Source organism: Ambystoma mexicanum, chromosome 5p (assembly GCF_040938575.1).
Source record: "Ambystoma mexicanum isolate Mex_15411 chromosome 5p, UKY_AmexF1_1, whole genome shotgun sequence".
Lineage (NCBI taxonomy): Eukaryota > Metazoa > Chordata > Amphibia > Caudata > Ambystomatidae > Ambystoma > Ambystoma mexicanum.
In genome coordinates this window covers 28,822,584-28,849,372 of record NC_090930.1, presented here as the reverse complement: position 1 = coordinate 28,849,372, position 26,789 = coordinate 28,822,584, and the positions used below count along the sequence as shown (strand labels likewise).

General features: G+C 47.2%; 1 protein-coding gene across 2 annotated transcripts in view; it reads right to left on the bottom strand.

The window, feature by feature from the left end:
• Window positions 1-220: 220 nt before the first annotated feature.
• LOC138480687 (uncharacterized) overlaps window positions 221-26,789 on the bottom strand; it is a 142,567-nt gene continuing 115,998 nt past the window's right edge. For both annotated transcript variants that reach the window (XM_069612364.1, XM_069612365.1), the window contains exon 6: window positions 221-1,385. In XM_069612364.1, coding sequence (XP_069468465.1) covers window positions 1,145-1,385 — 241 coding nt within the window. In that variant the 3' untranslated portion in view covers window positions 221-1,144. The remainder of the gene's footprint in view (window positions 1,386-26,789) is intronic.

The window sequence follows — 26,789 nt, the reverse complement described above, 5'->3', positions numbered from 1 at the left end:
AGTTTTTCATATGATATTGTGGCTCCGATGTGTACCTGCAGCCTAGTGCTTTACCTCAACAGGTCCATCCTTATTTTAACATGCCTCTTCTCCCTCTGTGAGGGACTTGGCATTGGTTTTGTAACGTATGCTATGATCGCTGTTAAAATTACAATAAATCTTTCCAAATTCATAAAATGATGCATAAATACTGGATGTACACATATACAGATAGTCACACTCTTTGAAAAATGTCCCTCTGGTGGGATGTCTTTTATTACAGCATGAAAACATCAATTCATGTATAAAATACACCCTATAGAAGAGAAGGCACAGACCCATGCATGACAGATAAAGAATTCCAGGCCCATCCTCTTAGCCCATCTACCTGGCCACTTGTCTGGTCCCAAGCTCAGTTTTTGTTCTCATTCTTTAGTTACTGCCTGGTGTCTGTTATAGGAAAACCAAAGCTGTCCGGTACAGTAGAGGGTGCTACCACTCAGATAATATAAAATGCCCCGCCAATTGGGGTCAGCATCAGCTTTGTCTAATCGGAAAAAAATATGTACACTAGCTGCATCGCTACCCCATGTGCAAATGCACTCTAGGGTCAGTTAAAACTAACTGCATCAGTTAATGCGATTTGTAACCTATAAAGAAGAAAAAAAAGAGTCATGTGATGCTTGGCATATGGTGGGCCCAGTCCACATCACAAAGTCCTAGTTTTAATGAGATTAACCTAGTGATGGAGCATAGGCCCTTGTTAATTAAGCAAAGTGCATCCAGAGAGGAGTGGGTGCTGGGATATTAAATCCATTAATCAGAACGTATATTAAGAATCCCATTGACAATATGCATGTGTGCGTCAAGTAAGACTGGGAATTTGTGTTCTGCAGCTGTACAATGTGGGCAGGTCCTTCAATGAGGGGTAATTGGATAAAAAAAAAATGTTTAATACACATTTTCCTTGTGCGGGAAAGCATGGAAAGGGGTGTGGTCATAAGCAATGAAATAAGGCCCAGCAGTTATTATGCGATGTCGGATTCTATGTAAACTTCACCCAACCATGACTCCTTGGGCTATCACGCAATTCAGGTCATGCACAAGTCTGTTTTGTTCTTCCGCTACCCCTACAGAGATGGACGTGGTACAGCTCCCAGGCGTCCTATTTCAGCCTCTTCCTTGCCTTCTTAGCACCCTGCTCGAAGTCCTCTGGAGTCAACCGGTAGCCCCAGTGCTGCAATGTCTGCCGGACCACTGGGGAGACAGCTTTGTTATCATATGCGCAGCCGGATTGCACAATCTTGGAGATCAGGTTTCCCCTCCATCTTCCAGTCTTGCCTGTGCAGCGGTCCCAACGGCCAATCTGCCGCAGGTCATCAAGAGTGCGGCGTCCTTGATAGAATCTGTAACGAAGAGCAAGATACATGAGGATGAGTCAAGTAAAAGGAATTCTGCGTTTCATCATTCAACGTCACACCTGCAACTCATCTAGGCTCCTAGGGAAGAGTGGTTTTGTTCCACGTTATTAGCAATTTGTTCGATTACAGAAATGCTTCTGATGAAATGCTGTAATTCAGTGCACACAATGCAAGTTGTTTTTCAGTTCCACGAAACTCTCCGGAAAGCAAAACCAAGCGTCCCATTATCTACCTGAATGCCTTTTTTGCTAACCAATCTCCCAGTTTAGAGTTCAGCTCAAGTTACTGATGAGTTTGTGCAGAACTGACATGCAGGAGGTTCAAGCATTTCACAGCACAATCTTCCTGATCCTTCTTAAAATAGATCCAAAAGGGGAAGTGTGATATTTGTGTCATGTTAGTGTAAACATAAAAAGGAGGATTGTCTCCCATCTTTTTGGCACTTTTATTGTAAGCATGAAGTAATTGGCTACCATGACGTGATAATTTTGTATGCATTTACAGGGTTTGACATAGGTTCCAAGCTGCATAGAAGGCTACTTCAGAGTGCTTGCTAAAAGGGGAGGGAGGGTGAAAGAAAAGGAAAGACAGGTTTAACACATAGTCTGCAGGTCAAGGTCACCTGTAAAGTCTTAAGCAGATACTGGTTCAATTCGAAGACAGATGGAGAGTTCCAGAGCATGGAGCCTTGCGTATAGAGGGTTCTGGTCCCAAAATGTTTGCATCTGCTCGGATGCCATGCCAGTAGGTTCCGGAATTCTACACTTTCCTCTACTTCGAGAATGAAGGGCAGGGCAGCAGAGCGCCTTGAAGTCAAGACGTTGTTTGGCTTGAAGCGAATGCACGGATGCCATGGCTGCATAGATGTGATCCAGCCTTCTAGGCCATATGTGAGATGAACTGCATGGTTTTGGGCCCTCCGAAGGTTGTGTATGGATTTATCTGACAGACGGAGCCACAGTCTAGGGGATATTTTATTTATTGGATATTTGTAAGGTGCCTATACAACAAATGGTGTTTCAAGGCGCCCCAAGACAAAAAGGGGTGACGTGTGGTTGGACAGCGGGTGGATGACAATAGAGAATTATAACAATAACGGTTCTACTAGGCCTTGTAACATTCGGATCGTGCAAGTGCAGTAACAAGAAGTGCAGGGGGAGGTGAAAAAAAAGAGGGGTGTGGTGGTGGAGGTGAGAGAAGAGTGCCTGTCTGTGCGAAACTCAAAGTGCTAGGGTGTGATGGGATATGTAGTGTAAAGAGGAGAGAGTGCAAGTAATGGGGGGAGGGGCCCAGGGGCCAGGCGAGTGCTATAGGGAGGCCAGGAGGGTAAGTGCCAGGGATTGCATGGGGTGAAGGTCCACATGCAAAGTGCGAAGAGGGGATGCAATGGAGGTGGGGGGGGCTGGTGGCCTGTACAACTCATAGGGAACCAGGAAGCCAGTCACTGTAGCAGCATGGGGGCGTTAGCAGGGGACGGGGAGAGGGAAGAAAGAAGAGAGAAGGAGGGTCTCGAGGAGCTTCCAGTACTTTAGGCGGTCAGCTCAAGCCTGAGAGGGGCAGGGAGTCCATTCCAGAGGGAGGCTCCTGCAGCGGAAAGAGATCTGCCCCCACTCTACAAAGATTTGGAGCTACAAGACCGAAGGGCTCTAGCAGGGAGGTATTTAGGCAGAGTTGGATGTAGGGAGGTCCCAGGCCCAAGAAAGCCCTCTGGATGATGCACTGGGTCTTGAACTTGATCCTGGCATCAGTCAGTGGAGAGGTTTTAGGGCTGTAGAAATGCAGTCCCTGGGCTTGAGGCCAAGGATAAGTCTGGCAGTCCTATTCTGTATTAGTTGAAGGGGGCGATGGGAGGATAAAGGAATATTGAGGAAGGGAGGACCAGAGCTCTGGAGACATTGAGTTTCTGGGGGAAGGTCAGGAAAGGGAGAATGCCTCTGAGGAGGTGCAGATGATAGTGGACCTTCTTGGCGAGGTGCACAATGAGAGGAGAGAATGAGAGGAGTCAAAGATGATGCGAAGATGTGTTGCCTCACAAGAGGGTGAGGGGAGGGGACCCATAATAGGCGGCCAGAGGGAGAGAGAGGAAAGGAGGGTGCTGGTCTCCCAATGAGAAGGATCCCAGTCCTACTGGCTTTAAGGCAGAGATCATTGGCAGCACACCATGCCCAATTAGCAGTCAGAAAGTCAGGGATGAGGAAGGAGGAAGAGGAGGCAGTAGAGGGAAGCTTGACGGAGAGCTGCCTGTCGTCTGCATAACACTGGAAGTGAGGATATGATATGATTTGGTATTTATAATGCGCCTGTACACAAGTGTTTCTAGGCGCCATAAAACAAGGAACGGCGAGACAGTGGGAATACAGGACAAACGATCCTACTAGGCCTTGTGTCGTTCTGATCGTGCAGGTGCAACAACAAAATTGCAAGGGGGAAAAGGAGAGGGGTAAGTGCAGGGGAGAGGGTAGGGTAAAGTGCGGTCAGGGCACCATGGCTCTGGGGAAGCGCAGGAAGGCAAGGGGGTGGGGTTAAAGTTACAGCCCCCAAGTGCACGGTGGGGCCAAAGGCAGTGCAGGAAGACTGGTCATGGAGGGGCCTGGTACCCTGTGGGACTCCGAGGGTACTCAGCAACCAATCAGGGCAGGGAGACAGGAAGGTTAGCAAGGGAGAGGGAAGGCAGAGGGGAAAAGGGAAGGCCTTGAGCAGCTTACGAGTTTCAGGCGGTCCTGCTCAAGTTTGACAGGGGCAGGGAGGCAGTTCCAGAGGGAGGCACCTGCAGAGGAAAGATCTACCCCCACTCTGCTTGGAGAAGCGTCTGACCCTCCGTTTGAGGTAGCTGAGCGAAGGGCTCTAGAGGGAAGGTATTTAGGCACAGAGCGAGTTGGATATAGTGCAGAGATTTCAGGGCTGGAGAGATGCAGTTCATGGGCTTGAGGCCAAGGATAAGTCTTGCAGTCCTGTTCTGGATTAGTTAAAGAGGGCGAAGAGTGGAGTTAGGCAAATTGAGAAAGAGGCCATGATGTCAGGAGAGGGTGGATCGAAGATGACCCTAAGGTTTTTAGCCTCCGAGGAGGGTGAGGGTAAAGAGGGCCCAAGAAGGGCAGCCCGAGTGCAAGAAGGGAAGTAGGAGTAGGGGTTCCAACTAGAAAAATCTAGTCTTACTGGCGTTGAGGCAGAGATCGTTGGAAGCGCACAATTCCGGAATCGCAGACGGTCAGGAATGAGCAAGGAAAGAGGAGGCTGAGGGAAGCCTGAAAGTTGTAGGTCATCCGCATAATACTGGAAGTTGGACGAGAAAGTGGAAATCAGGTGGGCCAAAGGGGCCAGATAGACATTGAAAAGCCAGGGTGAGAGGATAGAGCCATGAGGGACAACACAAGTGAAGAGAGCGAAGGGTGAGAGAAAGGACCCAAGTTGGACCTGGGAGGGTCGGTCCAAGAGGAAGGAGGTCTGCCACACCAGAACCTGATCCGTGATGCCCAGGTTCTCGCAGAATAGAAATCAGGATGGCGTGATTGACCGTATCAAAAGGCAGAAAAGGAGGATGAGGACAGCAGGAGAGCTGGAGTCAAGGTTAGAAAGCAGATCTTCACAGATGTTCAAAAGAGCTGTTTCCACGCCTCTGGCTACTCTGAAGACAGACTGATGGTCATGGAGACAACTAACAGATTGTGTGTTGGATCAGTTGGGAGATCAGCAGCTTCTCCAGGAGATTGCCCACGAAGGGGGTAATGGACATAGGGTGGTAGTTAACCGGGAAGGAGGGGTCGGCAGAGGGCTTTGTGAGGAGAGGATGCACAAGAAAATCAGTCAAAGCCTGGCACAAGGGAGGCCATTTTGTCCTTGATAGTTCTGGAGGAGCAGGGAATGACCTGTTTGAAGGAGACTTTTAGAGAGGACTGGTCTAGAGACCTCATTCGGTGTTAGGGGCGAGAAAGAGGAGAGTAGGAGGGATGGGTAGAGGGGGGCCAAGGGAGGCCTGAGAGCTGTGGAGGGAGGAAGGCGGGAGGTAGAGGAGAGGGAAGACAGGATGTCCTGAGTTCTGGTTAAGTGGGAGGCCAGTGAGGTACAGAGGGTCAGGGATGGCAGGGGAGAAGTGTAGAATGCAGTAGAATTGGAGAGTTCCTTGCAGATTTTAAACAGTTCGCCCATGTTGTTAGTGGCCCCAGAGACGTGGGCTTGGATATGGGCCCTCTTCTTCGAGCGAATGGAGAGTCTGTATTGCCTTTGGAACAGGCGGCAGGCCAGTCTGTCAGAGGATGTGCCAGATGACTGCCACTTCCGCTCAGCAACTCTGCACTTGCACTTCAGGGAAGCTAGATCGGATTCATACCAGGTGTCACGCTTGGAGGCAGGCTTCAAGCGGACCCTCATGACAGGGGCAAGGATGCCCAGGGTGTTGGTAATGGAGAGGTGAAGATAAGCAAAGGAAGAGTCAATGTGGGAGTCTGTGGGAGGAGTGGGATGGGCAGTGGGAATGAAAGTGGCGGCAAAAGCAGCAACTGACACTCGCTTCGTCAGACGAATGACGGAGAAGGAGGCTGGCTGTGCAGGCGGAGGCTTAGCCAGGGGACCTAAGAGATCCAGGTGAGAGGACCGGAGAACATGGTCAGACCAGGAGAGCGGTGGAGTGAGATGGTTGGAGATGGGGATGTCTGCTGAGATGAGAGCATCCAAGGTATGTCCAACTGAGTGTGTCGGAGCGGAGGGATGACTGGTGAGGGTAAAAAAAGTCAGAGGCTGCACAAAAGTCCAGTGGCCGAAACAGAAGGGGCAAGGTGAATATGGAAGTCTCCGAGGAGGAGAAGCTTGGAGGTGGAGGCAAGAAGAGAAGAAGTGAGGTCGGACCACTCCGAGAGGAAGAGGGAGACCAGACCAGGGGTCTTGTACATGGTGGCAAGAGTCAACGAGAGGGTTGGAGAGACACTAAGCTTGCAGACAAGGCATTCGAAGAAAGAGTAGGTCTGAGTGGGAATAATAGTAGCAGGGTGCCATTCAGGGAAGATCAAGGCCACTCCGCCTCCAGGCCGGTTAGTCCTGGGCTTAGAGTGGATCTTGTAGCCCTCAGGGAGGAGTGTGTCAAAAGCAGTGACAGTGCTGGCAGTGAACCACGTCTCAGGGGGAGGGAGAACGTCAAGGTGAAAGTCTTCAAGTAGCAGACCGATATCAGAGGAGTGTTTTACAGCATAGCGAGAGTTGAGGGTAGCTAGGTGAAGCTAGTTGCCACCTTTGAAGGTCTTCCAGGGAGGGGTACAGGGATGTGGTACGCCCGTCAGTGGTTGAGAAGGGGCAAGAGGGGTGGCAGACAAAGGATTGGCAGGAGAAAGGAGGGAGTTGATGAGAGACAAAAGACGCCCATCAAAGAGGAGGAGGAGGAGGAGGAGGCTTGGCTGAGAGCCCTGGGCCATGACAGTGCCATTCTGATAGACATTAATGATGCATCTAGAGGATAACAAGCATGCCAAGAGTACTTCCCATCTGGTGCCACCATTAATGGGTGACGGAGAGAAAGGGAAGAGGAGCAAGATCATGTGAGAGTCCATAGGTCTGGAGAGGGAGCGACAAAGAGGAGGTCCGTGACACTGTCTGGAAGAAGCATTGACGTAGGTGTCAGCGATGGGCAGGACTAGGTTGGAAACCAGGAGATCTTTCTTGAACTTTTTCCTTCCAGACTTCGAAAGAGGTAGGATAGGCGATAGAGTAGCAGTTCAATTATATAGTGGAAATTGAGAGCACCATGGAGAGAGGGGGGAGGGACGCGGAAGGGGGAGAGAGACAGAGAAACTGCACAAAACACAATGAACTCACCAGGCGGTCTAGCAGCATGACAGGCGCAGACGAATCAGGTGCACAACATGACACAGGTACCCGAAAGGGTGTGTTGCGCTGCTCCAGCAATGGTAGCAGGAGGAGACTCATGTGGGATGAAACCTTCTCCAAAATACGAGGAAAATGACATCACCAGTCACAAGGCATAACTGGTGATTGCTTAGTTATGGCACTTCTTGCGGTTGCATTGTTGTGGCAACTTGGAGTTCAAAGTGATAACTGGCTCGCCTGTCCAGCCAAATCAGATGACAAGTTGTATTAATCAATCTTTTTAGATTTGGATTTCTTCCTGGCATTGGATGAGATGGTGTTTGGCAATAAGCCCTCCAATGTAAGGGTTACTCCTTTACAGCAATAATTGCTTCTTGGGTCAGCGCAGTCTCGCCAGGGTTTACAGGGTGAGGTGTGTACATCAATCCTTCATCAACAGACACCAGGTTTGTGAGCGTGGTTTCAGCAGCAGCGTACAAACTCCACTGAAAAAGGGGTCCTTACTCCTCTGCATTTTACTCCAGGTGCTCGGGACAGGTCACCCGCCCCTACACCATAATGCTGTGGGGCAGCATCGCCTCCAGAATCACTGCGGGCTGCGATCACTCGGGAAGATTGGAGCCGCATCCTGACTCCTACCGCACCTCCCACCTGAAGCCCTGGTGTACTCTGGGCCTTTCCTCTAGTGGGCTGCAGAGTCACAGCAACTCAGACTTTTGCCTCAGCCCCAAACGCCTGTGGAGCTGCCGGGCATCGCTCCCCACTAGGTCCAAGGATGTTTGTCTGCAAAGGGTGCAGCGCTGCCCTGGGCTCCAGCCCAGTCACCGCCAGTGAGCTTGCTGGCCAGCAAGGGTCGCTCTGCATCTTCGTTCCCTCAGCGTGGGCCAGGGTGATGGGGTCACCGGGTATCTCAGGGCCATCTACTGGCATGACGAGCGCTTTCCGATGTGGGGATAAAAGGAGCTTTTGAAGAAGTTGAAAAAATGCCAATTTGGGATCTTCGTTCACTTGAGGTTCGAAAGTCTTGAGGTTCGAAAGTCAAGCCTGCATCAAAGGGCAAATGCAGGCTACAGGCATTTTGTTGTGGGGCAAGGAGAGGAACAAAAGATGGGGGATGATCAAAAGGCTTAGGGGAATTGGACATCAAAACCTATGAATAGGATCTCAAATTCTGATGCACTGATATATAGGCAGTTGTTGTGCACCTGTTTCTGTACACCTGTGACTTTGCTGCGTCAGCACGTCAATAATGCAGCAATAAAACCAACTTTTTGTATACATTGAATAAACAGCTGTCTATGATTTTTTTTTGGAGGGGAAAACACTGATAAATAGAAGAGGTTCTTTTTAAGCACCCGACAGTAGAATTAAAACAAAATAAACACTGAAAACAGGAAATCATAATGGAAATGTATCAGATTTCCTCAGCTTAAACCTGCAGCAGTGATAACAGTCAATAACTCTGACTTTTCTTCACCCCTTCATCTATCTAAAAAGTTACTTTAAGGCCCCCCCACACCCCACTGTCTCCTCGCTGCTACTGTTAAATAACCATACATGCCTACCAACCGGTTCATTTCTAGATGTACGCGGATAACACACAACCCCATGTTGTTCTTCACAAAAGCCCAAGACTCGTACACAGGATGGCAGAATGCCAAAGGCACGTCTATCATTAAATGAAGGAAAGCGCCCTATGCCTTAATGGAGACGTGAGATTGTAAGCGTTAGCAACAAATCCAGTCTCATGGTCTCAGTAATTAGGAGACACCCAGTCTCCTCCTCAGAGTCTAATATGATGTAAGATTTATTTTTCTCAATATACCAAAGCTAGGTGACCAATATCCACCCCAGGGTTCTCCCACCTACAAAAACTAAGCATTATAAAGAACTTGCCTAGTCTTTGGTACGGTCTGGACTAGACTATTGAAGCATAGTTTATGTTGGGGCCCAGAAGGAGCTACAAAAATACCTACGATAACAAAATTGGAATTTGCCTCAACATACAAATCTTTGGCCAGATCATGTGAATTCAGGGAACGGAGTGCACATTGTTTCTGGATGCCCGGCTTCCAATACAGCAGATATGAGACACAATTGTTTCCTTGGGATTCACCAACACTTTAACAAGAGAGACTCAATACCAACGGAAAGGGGGGTGGAGTTGCATAAGAGAAACTTGGTATCATGACTGGAACTTTACAATGTGGCAAGGAGCCCCATGTTGTTTGATAAAGACATTGCGGTGGGGTCAGAAAAAGGCACCATTTCTTTGTTTGGGCAACAGCACGTATTCTAACTGTTAGGGGAGTTTTCCTAAAGTCCCACTGTCAGTAAGACTTTAATATGCTATCCCAGTGGTTTGTAGATGTCCAACTCTTAGTATCAGTCTGTACTAGCTCAGGATCTTGGTAGAGTGGCAGAGCAGTCAGGCTCATCTTAAGAGGAAGATGTGAGCTGTAGGTAATTACACTGAATCTTAGTTAGACATGCACACCAAAGAAACTCTTACACGTATAAAGCATATCAAATTATATATATACACCAGCATCAATACTTTAGACGTTTACACTAGAACACTTTGGAATACTTCAAAAGGACACTTTCGTGTTTGTTTGCAGTTACATTTTTAGCAATGTTAGAAAGGGAAAAGACAATGTTACCCTATTATCGGTTATTACGTGCACCTGTGGTTTCTAACAGTTTATACGGTAATACATTTACTCTGCAAACACATAGTAAAGTTACTTTAAGGGAGGAAAATAGTTAGTGTAACATTAGCTTGGTTGACAGTTCTGGAGAGGGTTTCTTTGCACAGCAGGTTTTAAGTCCAAAAACGCAACCGTAGGGGAGAACCAAGATGGCCATCGTGGTGGAGACACGTTAAACCAGCGTGCTCTGCATCCCCCTCTGCGAAATGCAGTAATGCGGAAGCCGAATCCCCTTCCCAAGGCACGGATCGGTGGGAGAAGTTGAGCCGAGCAACGTGGTAGCCATAATCAGGTGGCTGGCGCATGGGAACGGCTGCCAGAGGAGACGGATCTGAGGAATGTATCAGGGCAGAAGAGGCCCCTAGAGAGCGAGCCACCAGTGCCAGCAGGCCTATAAAGAAGCTGCACAGAGGGAAAGAGGAGCTAGGGTAACGAGCCAGACCGGTGGGGTCCTGAAGAGGCTGCCCCCCTGTAATGTTTTCACTTGAGCTTTATAGTAAAAGCACAGAGACAGGGGAGTAAGTTTCTTGGGATTAGATTGCTTCCCAACCCTCTATTAACACAAACTTTTCTCTTTCTTCTCTTTTAGGTAAAAGGATATGTCTTTGACCCGGATCCTCAAAGATTGATGGCAAAAGGACTTATATAGAGGATATTCAGGTGAGTGACATTTTTATTCTCAGTGTCCCATTTCTTTCTCTTTCTTTTCCTTCTTTCCTGTTACTGGCTCTTGTCCTTTCTTTTATCGATTCTCTCTTCTATCTAGAACAGCAGGCATTTTATTGACCCGTACGGGTCTTTGTTTTCCCCTGAATTTCAGTTTCATAAGATCCATTCAGCCACTTCATTTTAATGTTCTAAGCTAAAGATCTGCCTTCTGAACATGAAAGGGTGGCAAAATTGTGGAACTTCACTACTTATGAGATAAGGGCGGAAGCATGATAAATTCTTCGCAGAACGGGACTTAGTCCTGTGATTCCTAATGATGGACCACAGGAAGGCTTGGTGCCCAAGGAAGGTGCAACTACTAGGTCTGGTGTGAGGCTCACCCCGCAGAAGCAGCAAGGACATGCCCTGGTAATGAGAAAGGGATAGCGAGGAAGAGAGAAGTTTGAGTGGAATTTACGCAATATAGTTAAGAAGACTGATCCGAACTTGGGGGAGACGGTTAATGGGCGGGGGGGGGGGTTGGGGGGAGGCGGGGTAATGTTGATTGTTTACAGGTGGTCCGCACAAAGCCAATCGGCGGCCGGGCGAGGAGGCGGGATGGGAGGGGGAGGACGACGAGGAGGCGGCCAGAAAGCAAAGGAAGAGGAATGGAAACCAAGCAACCAGTAGCTAAACCTTCACTTCAACCAAAAACCACGTTCACACAGAACAAAAATGAATTTCTGTAAAATTCAAACAAAACGGGAATCGCTCAGGCAAGGGGAATGGTGCTGACCTGAAGTTGTTCGTATAGGAGTCAGGTCAGAATAGGGTTCAGATGCAGTAAAGTTAAGAGTTACAGAGGAGATCGTCATCAACAAGTAAACATTAGCTTTAGAGTTAGTTAAAAGTGTTCAGGGATTCACAGAAGGCTCTGTTGGGACAGAATTTCCAAGTCCAACTAAGGGCTTCATAAAACCATACATCTGAGACAGTACACAAGCTCCACTTAGTACAAGGCTGTACCAACTGAGAATGTTGGGGTAGCATTGACAGAGCAGCCAGGCTTATCTTGCTTGGTACAATGAAATTGTATCATACATATGGTCCAAGAAACACTGAAACACTTTGTATTGTAAAAAATAAATGGTATATTTAAATACAAGTAGGCCCAGATAAATCCTGGGGTAAGTAAGTACTATAACATCATATAAACACAATCATAAAAACCAACTCAATACCTAGGGTATGCAAACCAAGGTACACCCTTAGAGGAGCAAGAAGCAAGTCAAACCTAAGGTTATACATTCAGGATAGTAATTTACTATTCTTGGGGAATAAGACCAGGTTAGATATACTTTATGAATACCATCAGCATTTCAAGGGTAGTAGACCCAGTCAGTAATGCAGGGATACTCAGGTATGAAATCACATAATGAACCACCCCAGTATACATCTCGCAACATTACTTTTTAGAACTCAGTTGAGAACTAGGAAAAACAACTCATACTTTCTGGAGGGGCCTTAAGCAACTTTATTTCCGTTTCATATGAACCATTGTATTTAAATGTATATTGGATGTGTTTTAATTCTTCTTTATTAACATTCTCAAGTACTCAAAGTTAATGTCACATTTACACGTTTGGAAAGCAACAGTTGAACCTAGGAGCCAAATGTAGCTGCTGGTAGCTGTTGCTTTCAAGCTAACCAGGCTCTGCTATGCTAGAAGCAGGAGCTAAATAGCTCCCAGCTCCCCTCAATTTCGAATCCTGGACTATTTTGTAAATGGTCTAAGCAGGTTCAAGGGAGGCACAACCATATAGTTAATATTTTGAAAATGTTTATTCGGTTTCTTAACATAAGGTACATTGTAACAATACCCCAACAGGCCCCCCCCTCACCACCCACCCTATCTGTCAGAAGGGCTACATGGACAGATTGCAAGCAGTCTTGTTCCTAGAGTCTATCCCAGAATGTCTCAAATCTGTATTCTGTGCAGGCACCATTGGAGCATATAGTCACTCTGGAGATAACCGAGCACATCCTCCCAGTGCCGCTTAAAGGAAGCTTGGTCCCCTTGGACTATATGAGTAGCCCATTCCAGCAGGACAAAGTTCCACACTTTCAGAAGCCGCTCATGGCTAGGTGGTGCCTGCATTGATTTCCAGTTCTGTGCCACCGTCAACCAACCAGCTACTAGAAGGTTCATAAAGCTGCGTTTCTCAGTTTGCGGCTCCCACAGTCTACATAGCCATAACCCCGTCCCTATTGAGCCGATCTCAGGAAATATCTTGTCCATGTGTTCCTGCACCTCCTCCCAGAATTATCTTATAACTGGGCAGAACCACCAGATAGGTTTCCAATCCCCCACCTCCCCTCCCACCCCCGGATGCACAGCCCCTTAAGCAGGAAGCAGAGACTGCCTGGTACATCGTGTGAAGTCTCTCGAGGGCTTAGTACCATAGGAGCATTATTTTGCACCACATTTCCCTCGTCTGGATAGAGCAAGGGAGTTTGGGGATAGCCCTCCACAGGCGTTTCTAATGTTCTCTAGATATGGTATCCCCAAGTGTTTTTTTTTTTTAAATTTGTTTTTATTTTTAAAACAACATGCCAAACATTACAACTTTGAGGACGTTCCTAATCAATGACAAACCCAACACGTTATACATTTCCCACCCCCCCCTCCCTCCCCACAAACTCGAGCCCTAACATCAGTGTCATATTCGTGAGCGTTTTCAGGAATCTCAGTGCTTATTGACTCATCTGAGTCTTCTGTTGCATGTCTGACCTGGTGAGGTGTAGCCATCGAGGTCACCAACTGCCTCCAGGCCATCAGGGGGCCCACTTACTCTTCTCCCCCCCCCCCCCCTTGGTGGCCGCTTCAAACCAGACTGCAGTTTCAGCTTCTGCCCATCTCAAGAGGTCCGCCCACCAGGTCTCCACTCTAGGCCTATGAGCTGCCTTCCAACCCATTGCTATCCTGCGCTTGGCCAGGACATATGCCAGGTCCTTCATTTTGTTTATATGCTTTAGAATATGTGGCCTGGGGAAATTCCCAAGCATGCATGCCCCAGCAGACCTCACGTCCAGCACCACCACCCCGGCTGGTCATTTTCGTCTTTATTTCATGCCAGAATCTATGCACCTCTGGGCAAGCCCAGATGATCCTCCTCCTGATCCTCCTCCTCCTCCGGGGCATTTCGGTATGGCTGAGCCTCCAAACCTGGCTATTCTTCCAGGGGTCAAATAGGCTCTGTGGGTGACATATAGCTGGATCTGCTGGAGTCTTGCATTCCGAGACACCTTTTTGTGGTACCTCTGTGATGTGTCCCATTGTCCATCGGTCATGGATTCTCAAATCTCCTCCTCCCAATCATGCCTCAGCTGGAGTAGCTCCCTCTCTGCCTTTGCTCTTAAGAGCTCATATATCCTAGATATTTCGTGTCCTCCCTCTGAGACATCATACATCATTTCCAGGGAGGCATCAGGTTCTTCCGCCAGCGCCGTCTCAGGCCACCTCCCCCTCACCCGTTTCAAGAGCCTGATGTATGTAATATATTGGCCGCTATGCACCCCTGTCTCCTCATGCAACCTTTGGAATTCCAATACCTCCCCTTCCTGCAATATATCTTTGAGGGTGGCTAGACCCACCGGTTCCCAGTATCTGCGGACTGCTTCAAACAATTGGGGATCATCACCACATAGGGCCACCAGCGGGACCTGCAGAGAGAGCGGGTCTGGGTCGCCCACCGTTTTCCATGCTTTGCGCCAAACTTCCCAGCCCAACTCCAATAATCTCCCCCTCCCCGTCATCTTAGTTTTATGCATCCACACTGTCTCTAAGAAAATATGGGACTGAGTCACCCCACAAGAGCCTAGCTTCCACCAAGTCCTCCGTAGACAGCCACATACAACAGCTGTCCCGCCAAATAGTACAATTCAAAGTTTGGTAGGTTAATGCCCCCCTTATCACAGGTATTCTGCAGCTTCCACAGGGCGACCCTATTCCTGGAGTTGCCCCATATAAAGCCCCTGCTATGGAGTCTCACAAAAGTGTCTGGGGATCAAGTATGGGACATTCCCAAAAAAAGTGCAAGAGTCTGGGCAGAACCACCATCTTGAGCAGATCTGCTCTCTCCATCATGGCCAGGGGTAACCTAGACCAGAACACCATACTGTTCTTAATACCCTCAATCGCCTTCTCAGTATTATGTCTATGCTCCATCTCCGTCTTATGATAAATGTTCACCCCCAGATACTTGAATGTCACGGTCTGCCAGGGTATCTGCAGGACAGGTAGCCCTGCTGGTGGGGTGCTCCTATACCTTCCCAAGGGGAACAAGCTAGACTTCCCTGGGTTCACCGATATGCCCGAAAGGGTGGCATAGCGGTCCATCACCTCCAGCATATATTGCAGGTTTTCTTCTGGGTAACGCAGGTAGAGAAGCACATCGTCTGCATACAATGATATCAGGTGTGTGCCCCCCCCCCGTCGTGCAGATCCCGACCTCCCCGTATTGTTGCCGCAAGAATATTGCTAGCGGTTCTAATGCCAGGATGTATAACATGGGTGACCAGGGGCAACCCTGTCTGGTCCCCCTGCTGAGTTGCCACTTGTCTGAAATTGTGGGGCCAGTCTTAACTCTCCCAGTCCGTACCCTTTCAGGGTTGCCTTTAGCCACGGTCACCTTACTGATTCACAAGCTTTCACTGCGTCCAGCGACACGATGGCCATCTCTCCTGAGTCTTCCTTAGTTTGGTCAATAATATGATGCAGTCTCCTGTGGTTATCTGTGATGTTTCTACCTGGGACATACCAGCTTGCAGATAACCCTCTTTAATCTATTGGCTATCACTGCTGTGAGTATTTTGCTATCCTGGTTAAGCATGGACAAGGGACTATAGGACCCGCATTCCGTATCCGGCTTACCTGGTTTCAGGAGCGGGACGATCACCACCTCGCGGAGGGACGCCGGCAGTTTCCCCTGCTCATAGGGTTCATTGAACATAGCCAGCAGCGGCTGGAGTAGCCCCTGCTTGTATGTTTTATAGAATTTGCTGGGTAACACATCTGACCCGGGCGCCTTACATGTGGGGAGGTGTTGGATCACTGCCTCCAGTTCGTCTACAGTGATGGGGACGTCCAGATCTGCGCGTTCTACGTCATCCAAGGTGGGCAGCCCCACATCCTCTATTGTTTCCAGTATTTCTTGGCTCATATCCTCTCCTGTATCCTTACTGGTATTCCCAAGTGTTATGTCCCACTTTTTAATGAAATTCCACTGTACTTGAGTTGTCCCGTCGTTCAATCAAGTATACAACTTCAAAATTAAGTGTCTCGATCCCGTATGTGTCATAATGTGTACACTTCGAAAGGCATTGGGGGTCTCGTGGCCGCAGTCTTAAGTAAGCCAATGTCCCACATTACAACTCTGCGGGAGCCGTGTCGTTAAAAACGGCACCAGAGTTGCATTTTTTCCGGCACCCGTGAATGGGCAAGAACCGGGTCATGTCGAGTTTGGCGGACCAGGTAATTACCCATTTTCGGGTGCCGTAATCAAGGGCCTCCCAATCCCCATTCTGCCCCATAGGGCTGGATGGGGATGGGGACGTCGGATGCACCGCCACATTCAGAGTTGTGCCGGTGCACCCGACGTGCTCTGCTCACGGGTGCCGTTACATCCGCCAGGAAAAACCTGGCGAGTGAAACGGTTCCCGCGAGCAGAGCCCGTGGTATGGCAGTCCGGGAAGTACGGTACCGGCATGCTTACTGGTACCGTACTTCCCAGACCGCCATGCTCTTAATGAGGGCCAATGTCTTAGTTGGTTAAAGCAGAATCTGTCTTCTCCCACTCCCATGTTTTTGCGGTCCTCGAATGCTGATCGCTTGACCCTGGTACATGTCCCGTATCTTTAGGCATCCCGCTACCTTCCAAGTACTAAAAACCCCAGTTTCCATCCCCAGAGGAAACTCTGGGTTATAAAACATCAGGAGGAATGGGGGCGAGGAAGTGGACCGGGACCCTTGTCCCACACATCAACGACCAATCCCACAAGCCCCGCTAGAGGTGTGCCCGCGACCGCCCCATCATGCCACTCCCATATCTCTATTACCCGCAGTTGTGGTGCTTCATAATGTCTCCAAAAATGAGGGAGTGCCAGCCCTCCCCGGTGTCACAGGGCCGTCAGGATGGTCCTCGAAATTCTGGAGGGCTTGTTTTGCCAGATGAATGTGGATATAGGTTTTATTTTTATTTATGTGCTTATAAAGCGTACAAGCCTGCGAGCAGGGAGGCGCATAAAACAAAAGACAGAGTTACAACATATAAAATACAGGACAACCGGACTGTCTTGGATAGCCTTTCAGAAGGGGAGGCCCCTTACTTTAAGAGATATGTTTTTATGCTTTCTCTGAAGGCTGGATAACTGGGTTCTAGTCTCATGGCTAGAGGGAGGCTGTTCCATTATTTTGCCACCGGCACAGGAAAGGCCCTGCCTAGCCATGTTGCTTGTTTGTGAGTAGGTACAGTGATCATCAAATCTCAGTGCCCGGTTGGGAGTAGATCATACAATTTGTTCCTTAAGATAGGTTTTGTGAGGGCACTAAACAAAGACTTGAGTACATGGAGTGGGAGCGCCTGGAAGTAGTACAGTATTCTGGGCAAGAGCACCATTTTTCCCCACCACCATACTTCCCAGGCAGGATATTGCGAGGGGGTTCCAGTTTTGCAAGTCACTTCTCACCTTGGCGAGCAGTAGTGGATAATTCATCCCATACAGTAGCTTGGGTGATTTCGTCAGCACCACTCCCAATTATTGGATACCCTTCTCTGCCATAGGCAGCAGAGGTGGGAGCCGCAGTCCTTCCAAGATAGCAAGGCTGACCGATAAATTCAGTATTTCCGATTTGGATTTATTTACTTCTAGCCACGAGACCTGGTCAAAAGCGCAATCAGCATACCATCTGTGAATACCATTGATTTATGTTCTTCGCCAGCCATATCAATGCCACAAATCTGATCAGAGCCACGGAAATAGATGGCGTAAAACAGAGGGGACAAGGGGCATCCCTGCTTGGTGCCCCGCTTTATGGCCATATTGTCGGAAATGGCCCCATTTATTGCCAATCGAAACTTTGGTGAATGAAAGCTGGCTCGCACCATTTGAAGAAACCCTGGCCCAGAGCCCATACATTCAATTACCTGAAATAGAAAAGAACACTCGACTCCGTCGAGCACCTTTTTAACGTTCAACGATACCAAGATTGCTGGAGTCTGCGTTATGGCTGTTTTTTCCAAACAGATGACAAACTCTACGGATGTTATCGTGGGTCTGCCTCTGCAGAATAAACCCAGATTGATCCAGTCCCATCAATTTCGGCAGTAGCTCTGACAAACAATTGGCTAAAATGTTAGTGTATATTTTCGTGTACATATTAATCAGTGCCATCTGTCTGTATGACCTGGGGGGCAGCAGATCTTTGCCTGCTTTTGGAAACACCATGAGATGGCGTTCATCGGTTCTGTGACTGTGCCCTTTGACCTAAAGGAGTTTAATAACTTAGTAAGACGGGGCGCTAGTATGTCGATGTATTGTTTATAAAAATAGGCAGGGTAACCATCGGGTACAGGCGCCTTGTTCTTAAGTAGTGATTGAATCACCTTTCTCACCTCCCCTTCCTGAATGTTTCCCTGTAGCCCCTCCTGTTCCTCCAGCGTAATTCTCGGCAAAGGGACCTTAGGCAAGAAAGCATTTTGTCTTTCTCCCACTGGGTTGTCGGAGGCATATAGCTTTGCATAGAAATCCTGAAATAGCCCCAGAATCCCCTCATTGGTGGTCTTAACACCAGCCCCCGATTTTCTAGGTGCAAGATTATCCTAGCCTGGGTTTTATCTTTTAATTTATTTTCTGGCCAGCAGCTTTGTTAGCTTTTACATAATAGTATTGTTTCATAAATAATAATGTTTTTGCTGTGCTTGTTGTGCAGTGGAGATCCAACTGTCCTTGGACGCGTTTCATTGTCCTTTGCAACTTCCGGTATGGGTCCTTTGCCATCTCCGCCTGTATGTCCCGTAGCTTGCCCTCAAGTTCCTCCTCCCATAACCACCTTTGCTTGTCCCGTTCCGCTTTCTGGACTATTAAATGTCCTCTCAGGACCGCCTTAAAAGCATCCCACAATGTCTCCGGAGCTACATCAGGGGCCTCATTCTCTACAAAATAAGTTTTGATTTATCCTTAACCAAGTTATCAGAGACCGACTCTTGCTTGCAGCAATTCCAGCGGGAAATGCCACATACAGATGCCTCCCAGAGCATTCCAAATCTTCAATTGCATTGATAGAGGGGCATGATCGGAGAGTGAGATCGTTGCCAAGTCAATCCCCTGTATCCGCCCCACTGAACGGGTGGAGACCCAAATGTAGTCAATCCGTAATCGGGGGGAGCAGACGTGGGAGAAATATGTGAAGCCCTTCGTCTGACCCTTGACAGTTTGCCATATTTCATGAAGGGCCAGTGTGGCGGTTTTCTGTTTAAGTGCAGCGGATGGTGCCATTATGTGGTGTGGGGTCCTTGTGCTCCTATACACTTGGGGAACGCATGCCATATTGAAATAGCCTGCTAAAATAATCTCTACATTGGCGTAGTCCTCCAGCAGTGACAGTGTCTCCCTCAAAAAACAGTCCTGTTCCCCATTGGTAACGTATACTGTCGCTAATGTGTACGTGTGAGACCCCAATATTACATTAAGAAACAATCTGGTTAGGAGTCTAAAACCCTGTCCGCCAACCTGTCGTTTAGGTCAATGAGCACCTCTGCTGTCTTATCCCCTGCGTTGGCATGATATATCTGGAAGTAGCCGTTTATCCTGAGGAACCCCTGTGTCCCTTTTTTCTAATATGTGTTTCCTGATACATCAGTATGTCTGGCTTCACCTCTCTCAAAAAGTCCTCTATTTTCTTCCTCTTTATGGGGTAATTACTGCCCCTAACATTATGAGTCAATATTTGAATTGTCACCATATGGGTCCCAAATCCCAATGCACTTCCCAAGACCGACAATTGCTAATCACGGTACCCCCCGCCCCCAGGTAGTCCTGTCCCTCCCCCCTCTCAATCCCCCCCTCTCAACCAACCCAACATATCCAAACAGTAACAACCCTCTCCCCCTCCCCCGAACCCCCTTTCCCAATTCCCTGAGGGGGGACAAAGTCCCAGGGATCACCTGGGCAAAGTGCCCGTCGCAATTGGCTCCCAAAAACACCCAGAGATATGTTTTGGGGAGTGCTAAACCTCACTCTAGGATTCCAACCAACCGGCCAATCCTTCGTGGATCCCGTAGGTCGCCGCCTAATTTGCCACTGTGTACCAATTTAGTTACGGACGGGCTATGAAGTCCCTGTGGGCGGTGCAGGTCTACTCCTTACCAGTCCAGTTTACTGATCGCTCAGTTTCGCCGGTGGAGTTGAGAGCATTAGGGCTCACGGTGACCATGTCATTTCCCATGGTCGCTCCTCTTCGCCATCTTCCACTCACATGGTTTTTGGCCGCTCCTTTCCAATCGCTCGGCTTTCCTGCTGTTGTCTGGGACCTCCCCGTCCTCCATGTTTAGGATATGTAGGCCCTAGTCATAGGTCGCGATACGGTGTTGCATCTCCTCCCGCGTTAAGAGCAGTCCAAAAGGGAACATCCATTTATATATGACTTGCTTTTGTGCCAGGAACTGTAAAACCGGGCCCATTGCTCTCCTCTTCTGCAATGTTGACTGCATCAAATCTTGAAATAGCTGTACTTGACCTCGATTGCCACTCAACGGTCTCGAGTTTCTTGATGCTTTCAGAACCAACTCTTTCTGGGCGTAGGAAGTGATTGCCGCTAGCACATCCCGAGGCTGTGAGCCGGGATCTACTCGCCGCGTGCCAACTTCAATGCAGCCCGCCTCTTCGGTTTCCTCCAAGAGGATGTCTGAGAATAGATGCTGCACTGTGGGTTTCAGTGTTTTGTCGTGGACTGACTCAGACAGGTTCTTAATCCATATATTAGACCTACGGGAGCGGTTTTGTAAATCCTTGCACTTGAGTTCCAGGTTGTGTGAGAGGCGAGACAGGTGCACCTCGTCGTTCTTGCTCTAGTCCTCTGCCATGTCTTGTAACGCTCTTTCAGAGACATCCACCCTCTCCTCCAATTTCGCAACCTCCACCTTAACTTCCTGCAACGATTGTTTCAGTTCAGTCTTCAGTTGTGTAAATTGCGACTGAAATGTTGCCATAAACTGTTGCCATAAACTGGTTCTGGAACTCCTTAAAACAGTTGGAAATCTTCCTTCCGCATTGCCATGTTGCTAGGTCCATAGTCAGTCTGTCGGTGGTCACCCTAATCCTCCACACCTTCGGCGGTCTGTGGCTTATGTCTCAGGGCCACAGTTTTTTTATGCGATTGTCCCGATATCTTTGCAGGTTTTTCTGACCCAACGTTTGCACTTTCCCCTTGCTTTTGGACATGCTGAGTGTTTAGCTTCCCCCAGAGTGTCTTGCCCCCGAATGTTCCTCCTTTTCCCTCCACTGCTTTTATCAATCATTTTGTTTTGTATTGCCTCCGACCTGGCATGAAGCATAGATCATACATATTTAAATAAAGGACAACAGAATGGGTGGTAATTAGCAGGAGCCAATCAACTTTGCGATGTCCCCCCAGTAAAGTCCCAAAATTAAAACTATCGAAATGCCAAGTGGGCTTCCGTAAGGACTTTGGAACCACTTTGAAATGGTACGATATTGAGCCATCCAATTGCACAGGCCAGACGTCCTGGAGCACTTTGTGATGAATGCTACGGAGTCCTCACAAAAACCCTGCCTAAAGTTTCTGCCCAGGTGACCAGGGAAAGGCAGACGCTTCCGGATCCTAACCCTGGGGGTGGTATTAACCGAAGGATCACCTGGGAGGAGTAGGGTCCTAGGGGAACCAGGAGGGCTCCGATGAACGGGACGTGCTATTTGTCTTCCTCAAGGAAGGAAATATCATGGATACTAGAATATGTAATGGCGTGCTGTCAGAGTTTACTTTCCCAAAAAAACTATCTGAATGTGCGTGAAAACAATCATAACCAGTTATATATTCAGAGTAAGGAAACCCCTTTTAAAGACAATGGCATTTTAAAAGATGATGGCTCCTAGGACTCCCAGAGGAATAATGAAGAGAAGGCTTTAAAAAAATATGTTTTTGCATTTAAAATAAAAATACTTTTAGTTTGTTACAAACTTAAAAAAATAAAAAGGAAGCTCTGGGTGTCAATTGCTTTAGTACGGATTTTTCACTGTCCAAGTGTCTTATGAGCTATGGTTGACGCCTCAATGTCCAACCAGTTGCACTTGATTGAACTTGATTTTGTACCCATTTGCATTTATGTGCTCTCCATAGTTGATGACAAAAGTTTGGCTATTTGATCCAAATAAGTAGACAAAGCATAGGTTAATTTTGTGTGTAGTCCTTTGCAGAAGGTCTGCCACCATTCTGCTCCACTTAACAGTGGGCTCTCTGCAATAAGCACTCAGAGAAGTCTCGTTCTCAATGTTATTGCTGGACAGAACAGAGCTAGATGTTTCAATGTTTCTGTTGGGCCTTGACAAAGGCTGCATTTGTTATCTGTAAATGCGATCATTTTTCGACTTTCAAGGATGTCTTTGGTGGGGACTAGGTTAAACCGAAATCTCTTGAACAAGTTTCAATGATGTATATTTGGAAACTTTTGTAGATATTTTGGCAAAGTGTTCATGGATTTAGTTGCATCGAAAACGTTTTGGAATAGTTTGTATTTATGCCTTTGGTTGATTGTATCAGTCCAGTCACGGTACCAAAGATTCCTTTTCACTGCGTCGGGATTTGTCTGCAATGTAATCAAGGACGTGTTAATGTCTGCTAATATTTTGACATCGATCCGTCCACTCTTTGAAGATCAATTAATTCGTGTTGGTTAGAGTTTGAACGCAAAATGTCAAACTGTGGGACTGTGTCGAATCTTATGATGACTGTAGGCACGCTTTTCAGAAGATGAAGTACTGTTTGCCAGAATTTGCTCTCCAAAGATGACCATGTATTCCAACGCAGCCTAGAGCGCAATCGGCTCCGTGGATTAGAGCAGGAACAACTTTCTGTTTATAGAATGTTGTTATCAGTATTAGCGAGATTTTGCAAATATTTTTGTAAATCGAGATTCCTTGCGCTGTAAGTTGCTTTTTTTTTTTACTTGATGCTGGTCATCCACAGGAATCGTTGATATTTGAGATGATTCACATCCCCAGGTATTTCGTAGAATTTGCTGCAGATGACAAGTTAGTTCAAGTAAATTGTGGTCACTCTGTTTCATTGGTATAACTTGCATCGAGACCCTGCTCTGTGTTGCTCTTTCTGATACAAAGAAATAATCCAGCGTAGATTCTTGGATTCCTCTTTTCCATGTTGCCCGCGCTGGTATGTCACCCTGTATGTGACCATTCAACACGGACATGTCACAGATATCCATTTCTCTCATCCATGTGTTAGCCGTGCTTATCCCGGTCTTGGATCTGTGGGTGACTGTTTGTTCCATCCTTATCTGGTGTTAAACAATTGATATTTAGTTCGCCGCACAACAATATGATTGGATTCTCGTCTGAGGATTTTAGATGGTCAATCAAGGTGGTTATTTGGTCTATAAAATTGATGGTTCCAGTAGCCAATATAGGATCAGTATCGGAATTCTGGTGTCCGGTGCTTGAGATGTTTTGGCTGGTTCCATCAATGTGAGTTGAATGTAGGGGCTTGGATTTACCGATTTGATAACACAAAATCCAGCTTTCTTTTTTATTAGGGTGAGGCCTGCCAAAGGCCGACCTTTCTTACCTTTTATTCCCGGATTCATTACTATGTCAAAGCCTTCTGTGATTGGAAGTGAGGCCAGCCAGGTTTCTTGCAGACATAAAATGTCAAAATCGCTCTAGGTTACACACCTCTTTGGAGTATAAATGTGTAAATCTTGGGGGTGTTCCAGGATCCAATTAAGTATGTAGACACTGGTTGAGGTTCTAGGCATTAGCTGTTTTCAGAGCAAAGCGCTTCTGCTAGCCAACTCCAAGTTTATTTGTCAAAGGCTCGAACTTCTGGATTTACTTTGTTATTTTTCTTTGTTCCAGGGTTAGGGAACATAAATGGGATTTTCAAGGGTGTGTTGCATCGTTCACCGCTGTTGCTCTTCGTGGTGTTAATTACTCATTTCCATTGTGTATGGGTAGCTGCTGTTTTGGCATTTGGGCCGGCACTTTTGAAGATGGATAAAGTCTGTGTCCTTTGAAGCTCTTCTGTTCGATGTTCGGTTTCCCCCCTCTTCTACATTTCTGTTAGGCTTTTTTGTCATTTTGTTTCGATTGGTCTCCTGTCGATTTTCCATGATATCAAAGCCTAGAGGGAGTAGCGAGGAAGTGGCACAGAGCATTAAATCATGCATCAACCTAAAGTGGATGTGTAGCCGTCCACAATGGTGTGGTCGTTATTCCAAGAATTCCACTATGGCAATATCTTCAGATTCGATTGCTCCCAGAGCTGGAAAGTGGTGGAGTAGCTGAAGGACATTTTGGCGGTTTAGTATCAATCCATTGTTTATGTACGAAATACGTTGCAGTGTAAGGTGATTGTAATTCGTTTTTTGTCAGATTCGGGTCTTTTGTGTTCATGTTATGCGTGTCCTTATTGAAGTCATTGCGACTAGGAGGTAGAGGCTCTTGAACTGCTCGCTTTCATCCTAACTGTTCTAGTTCGAGTGCCAATGCTTCATGATCAATCAGGTCGCAATTCTTTTGATCAATATGTCTAGTTGAGTTCTGGGACCGTTCTTCACAAGGCATTCCAGTGACCTTTTTCCTTTTTTCTGAGAGGGTGCTGAAAGAAGCCATGGGGAGAGCTTTACATTTATTTGCGCACACTACCCATCTGTTCACTCCTTCATGTTGTTTGTGTTCTTCGGTTTGCAAAGGTAACCGTGCATCCACTACAATCGACTCACCTTGCTCTTGATAGTCTTCAATTTCAGAGTCTTGTGTTGGTGTAAGTGAGTCATCTTGAATTTGAGAGGTTTCAATTCCTCCTCTCTGTCGTGTTTTGTTAAGTTCATCAATAGTGACATGTCGTCACTGGACATGTTTGATAAACACTGAAGTCTATTATTTTCTGGCGTTTTAAGTTTTTGTTCATTTATACTTGAGGTTGTGGATGCTTTGGCCTTTGTAGCCACCTTTTTTATTTCCTCGTCTGCTGAAAAAGATTTAAGGTTGCGTAAGATTTTCCGTGAGCTATTAGATTTGGGCTGTGTTCCATTAGTTTGGTTTTTAGCCTTTTTAGTCAACGCACTTTTTGATTCCTTTTCCTTTAAGGGTCTTGTTGTGGGGGACTTGAAGATCGGATAGAGGCAAGTATCTGGTTTCTTTGATGATTCTATTGGTCCGCTAGACTCCTCTTGTGTTTCCCAGTATGCCCTCCGCATTTGCGAAAGTAGATGGCCTCATGGATATGCCCACGTCTTCTGTTATTGACAAGGTCTTGCCATTTTGATTCGGGGCATTAGGTGTTGTACAAGTGGATAACACAATGTCTTCGCTATTACTTGGTGAATCTGTGGAGGGCATGGGTGCTTACTAGATCTGCTTCATCAATTATTATTGTCAATATCTCCATTTGAGTACCTAAATTGTTCTTTTGCCAATGTGTAGATTTAGACTCTCCTTTGCCTTTCAGCTTCACGCCGCTCACCACCCTTGAGGTTGAAAAAATCATCTGTAACTTAAAACCTTCCAATTGCCAAGGGGACTCTGTCCTGCTCCGATCATTAAGGAATCGGCCCACGACCTCGCTCCCTTCATAACAACCTTTATCAACTCCTCATTTCAAATTGGGAGTGGTGCCTAACAATTTGAAGGATGCTTGGGTCATCCCTCTTCTAAAAAAACCAACCCTAGATACTGAGGTCCCAACCAACCATAGGCCCATCACCACTGTCCCGTTTCTCCTAAAAATCTTAGACAGAGAAGCGTACTTGCAGATACAGAACTATTTGGAAACCAGCAATCTTCTAGGCACTAGACAATCCAGCTTCAGACGCAAGCATGGCACGGAGACAGCTCTCTGAGACCTCAAAACCCAAATTGAGGATCTTAAAGACAAAGGTAAACTAGTCCTGCTACTACTACTAGACCCATCTGCTGCCTTCGACTTGGTCAACCACCAAATCCTCTGTCATCATCTGAAAAATGCAGCCCACTTCTCTGACAATGCCACTAATTGGATTAAATCATTCCTGGGCAACAGACATATGAGAGTATTCTCCCCAACTTCCTCAGCCGACCCTTCGCAAGTCCTTTGCGGGGTCCCTCAAGGATCCCCTACCCTCTACAATGTTTTCACAAAACCTTTGTTTGATGTGCTTGACTATCTGGGTGTCACCTACACTAATTATGCCGATGACACCCAGATACTCATCCTCATTACGGGTGATTACATAGTAGACTCAAAATCCCTAAATGACATCTACCATGTCATTCAAGCCACGATGGCACAACATGAGCTCTGTCTTAATGACAAGACAGAGCTCCTCATCCTAGGCACACAGCAAAGACTTAACAAGCTGAACCCCATGTTCAGCTCCTTCAATATCGACGGAAACTCCATAAAAGTCTCCAAAGATACTAAAACCCCTGGAATCTACCTTGATTCCACGCTCTCCCTTCACAGACAAACGAATGCAGTTGCAGCCGCCTCTGCCTACACATGTCGCCCTTTCCTCTCTACTCAAAATTGCATAACCCTTGCTAGGACCTTGGTCATGTCCAAACTTGACTACTGCAACGCACTGTACCAAGGCACTAACCAATGTAACCTTGACAAACTCCAGATCATACAAAATAACGCCATCAGAGCAGCCCTCAACATCCCTAGATCAGCTCACATCTCTGAAACTAGGAAGAATCTGCATTGGTTGTCAGTCTCCCAAAGGATATCACTAAAATCTCTTCCCCTGACCTATAAATGCATGAATAACCAGGCACCTATTTACCTCTCCTCACGGTTTACTCAATATATTCCACCTCGGTCACTAAGGTCTGCCACTTGCCAGAGCATACTGATCCCTAGATACAAGCTCCAAACAGCCGGAGGAGTTAGCTTCCCAGTTCTGGCAGCCAAACTGTGGAACTC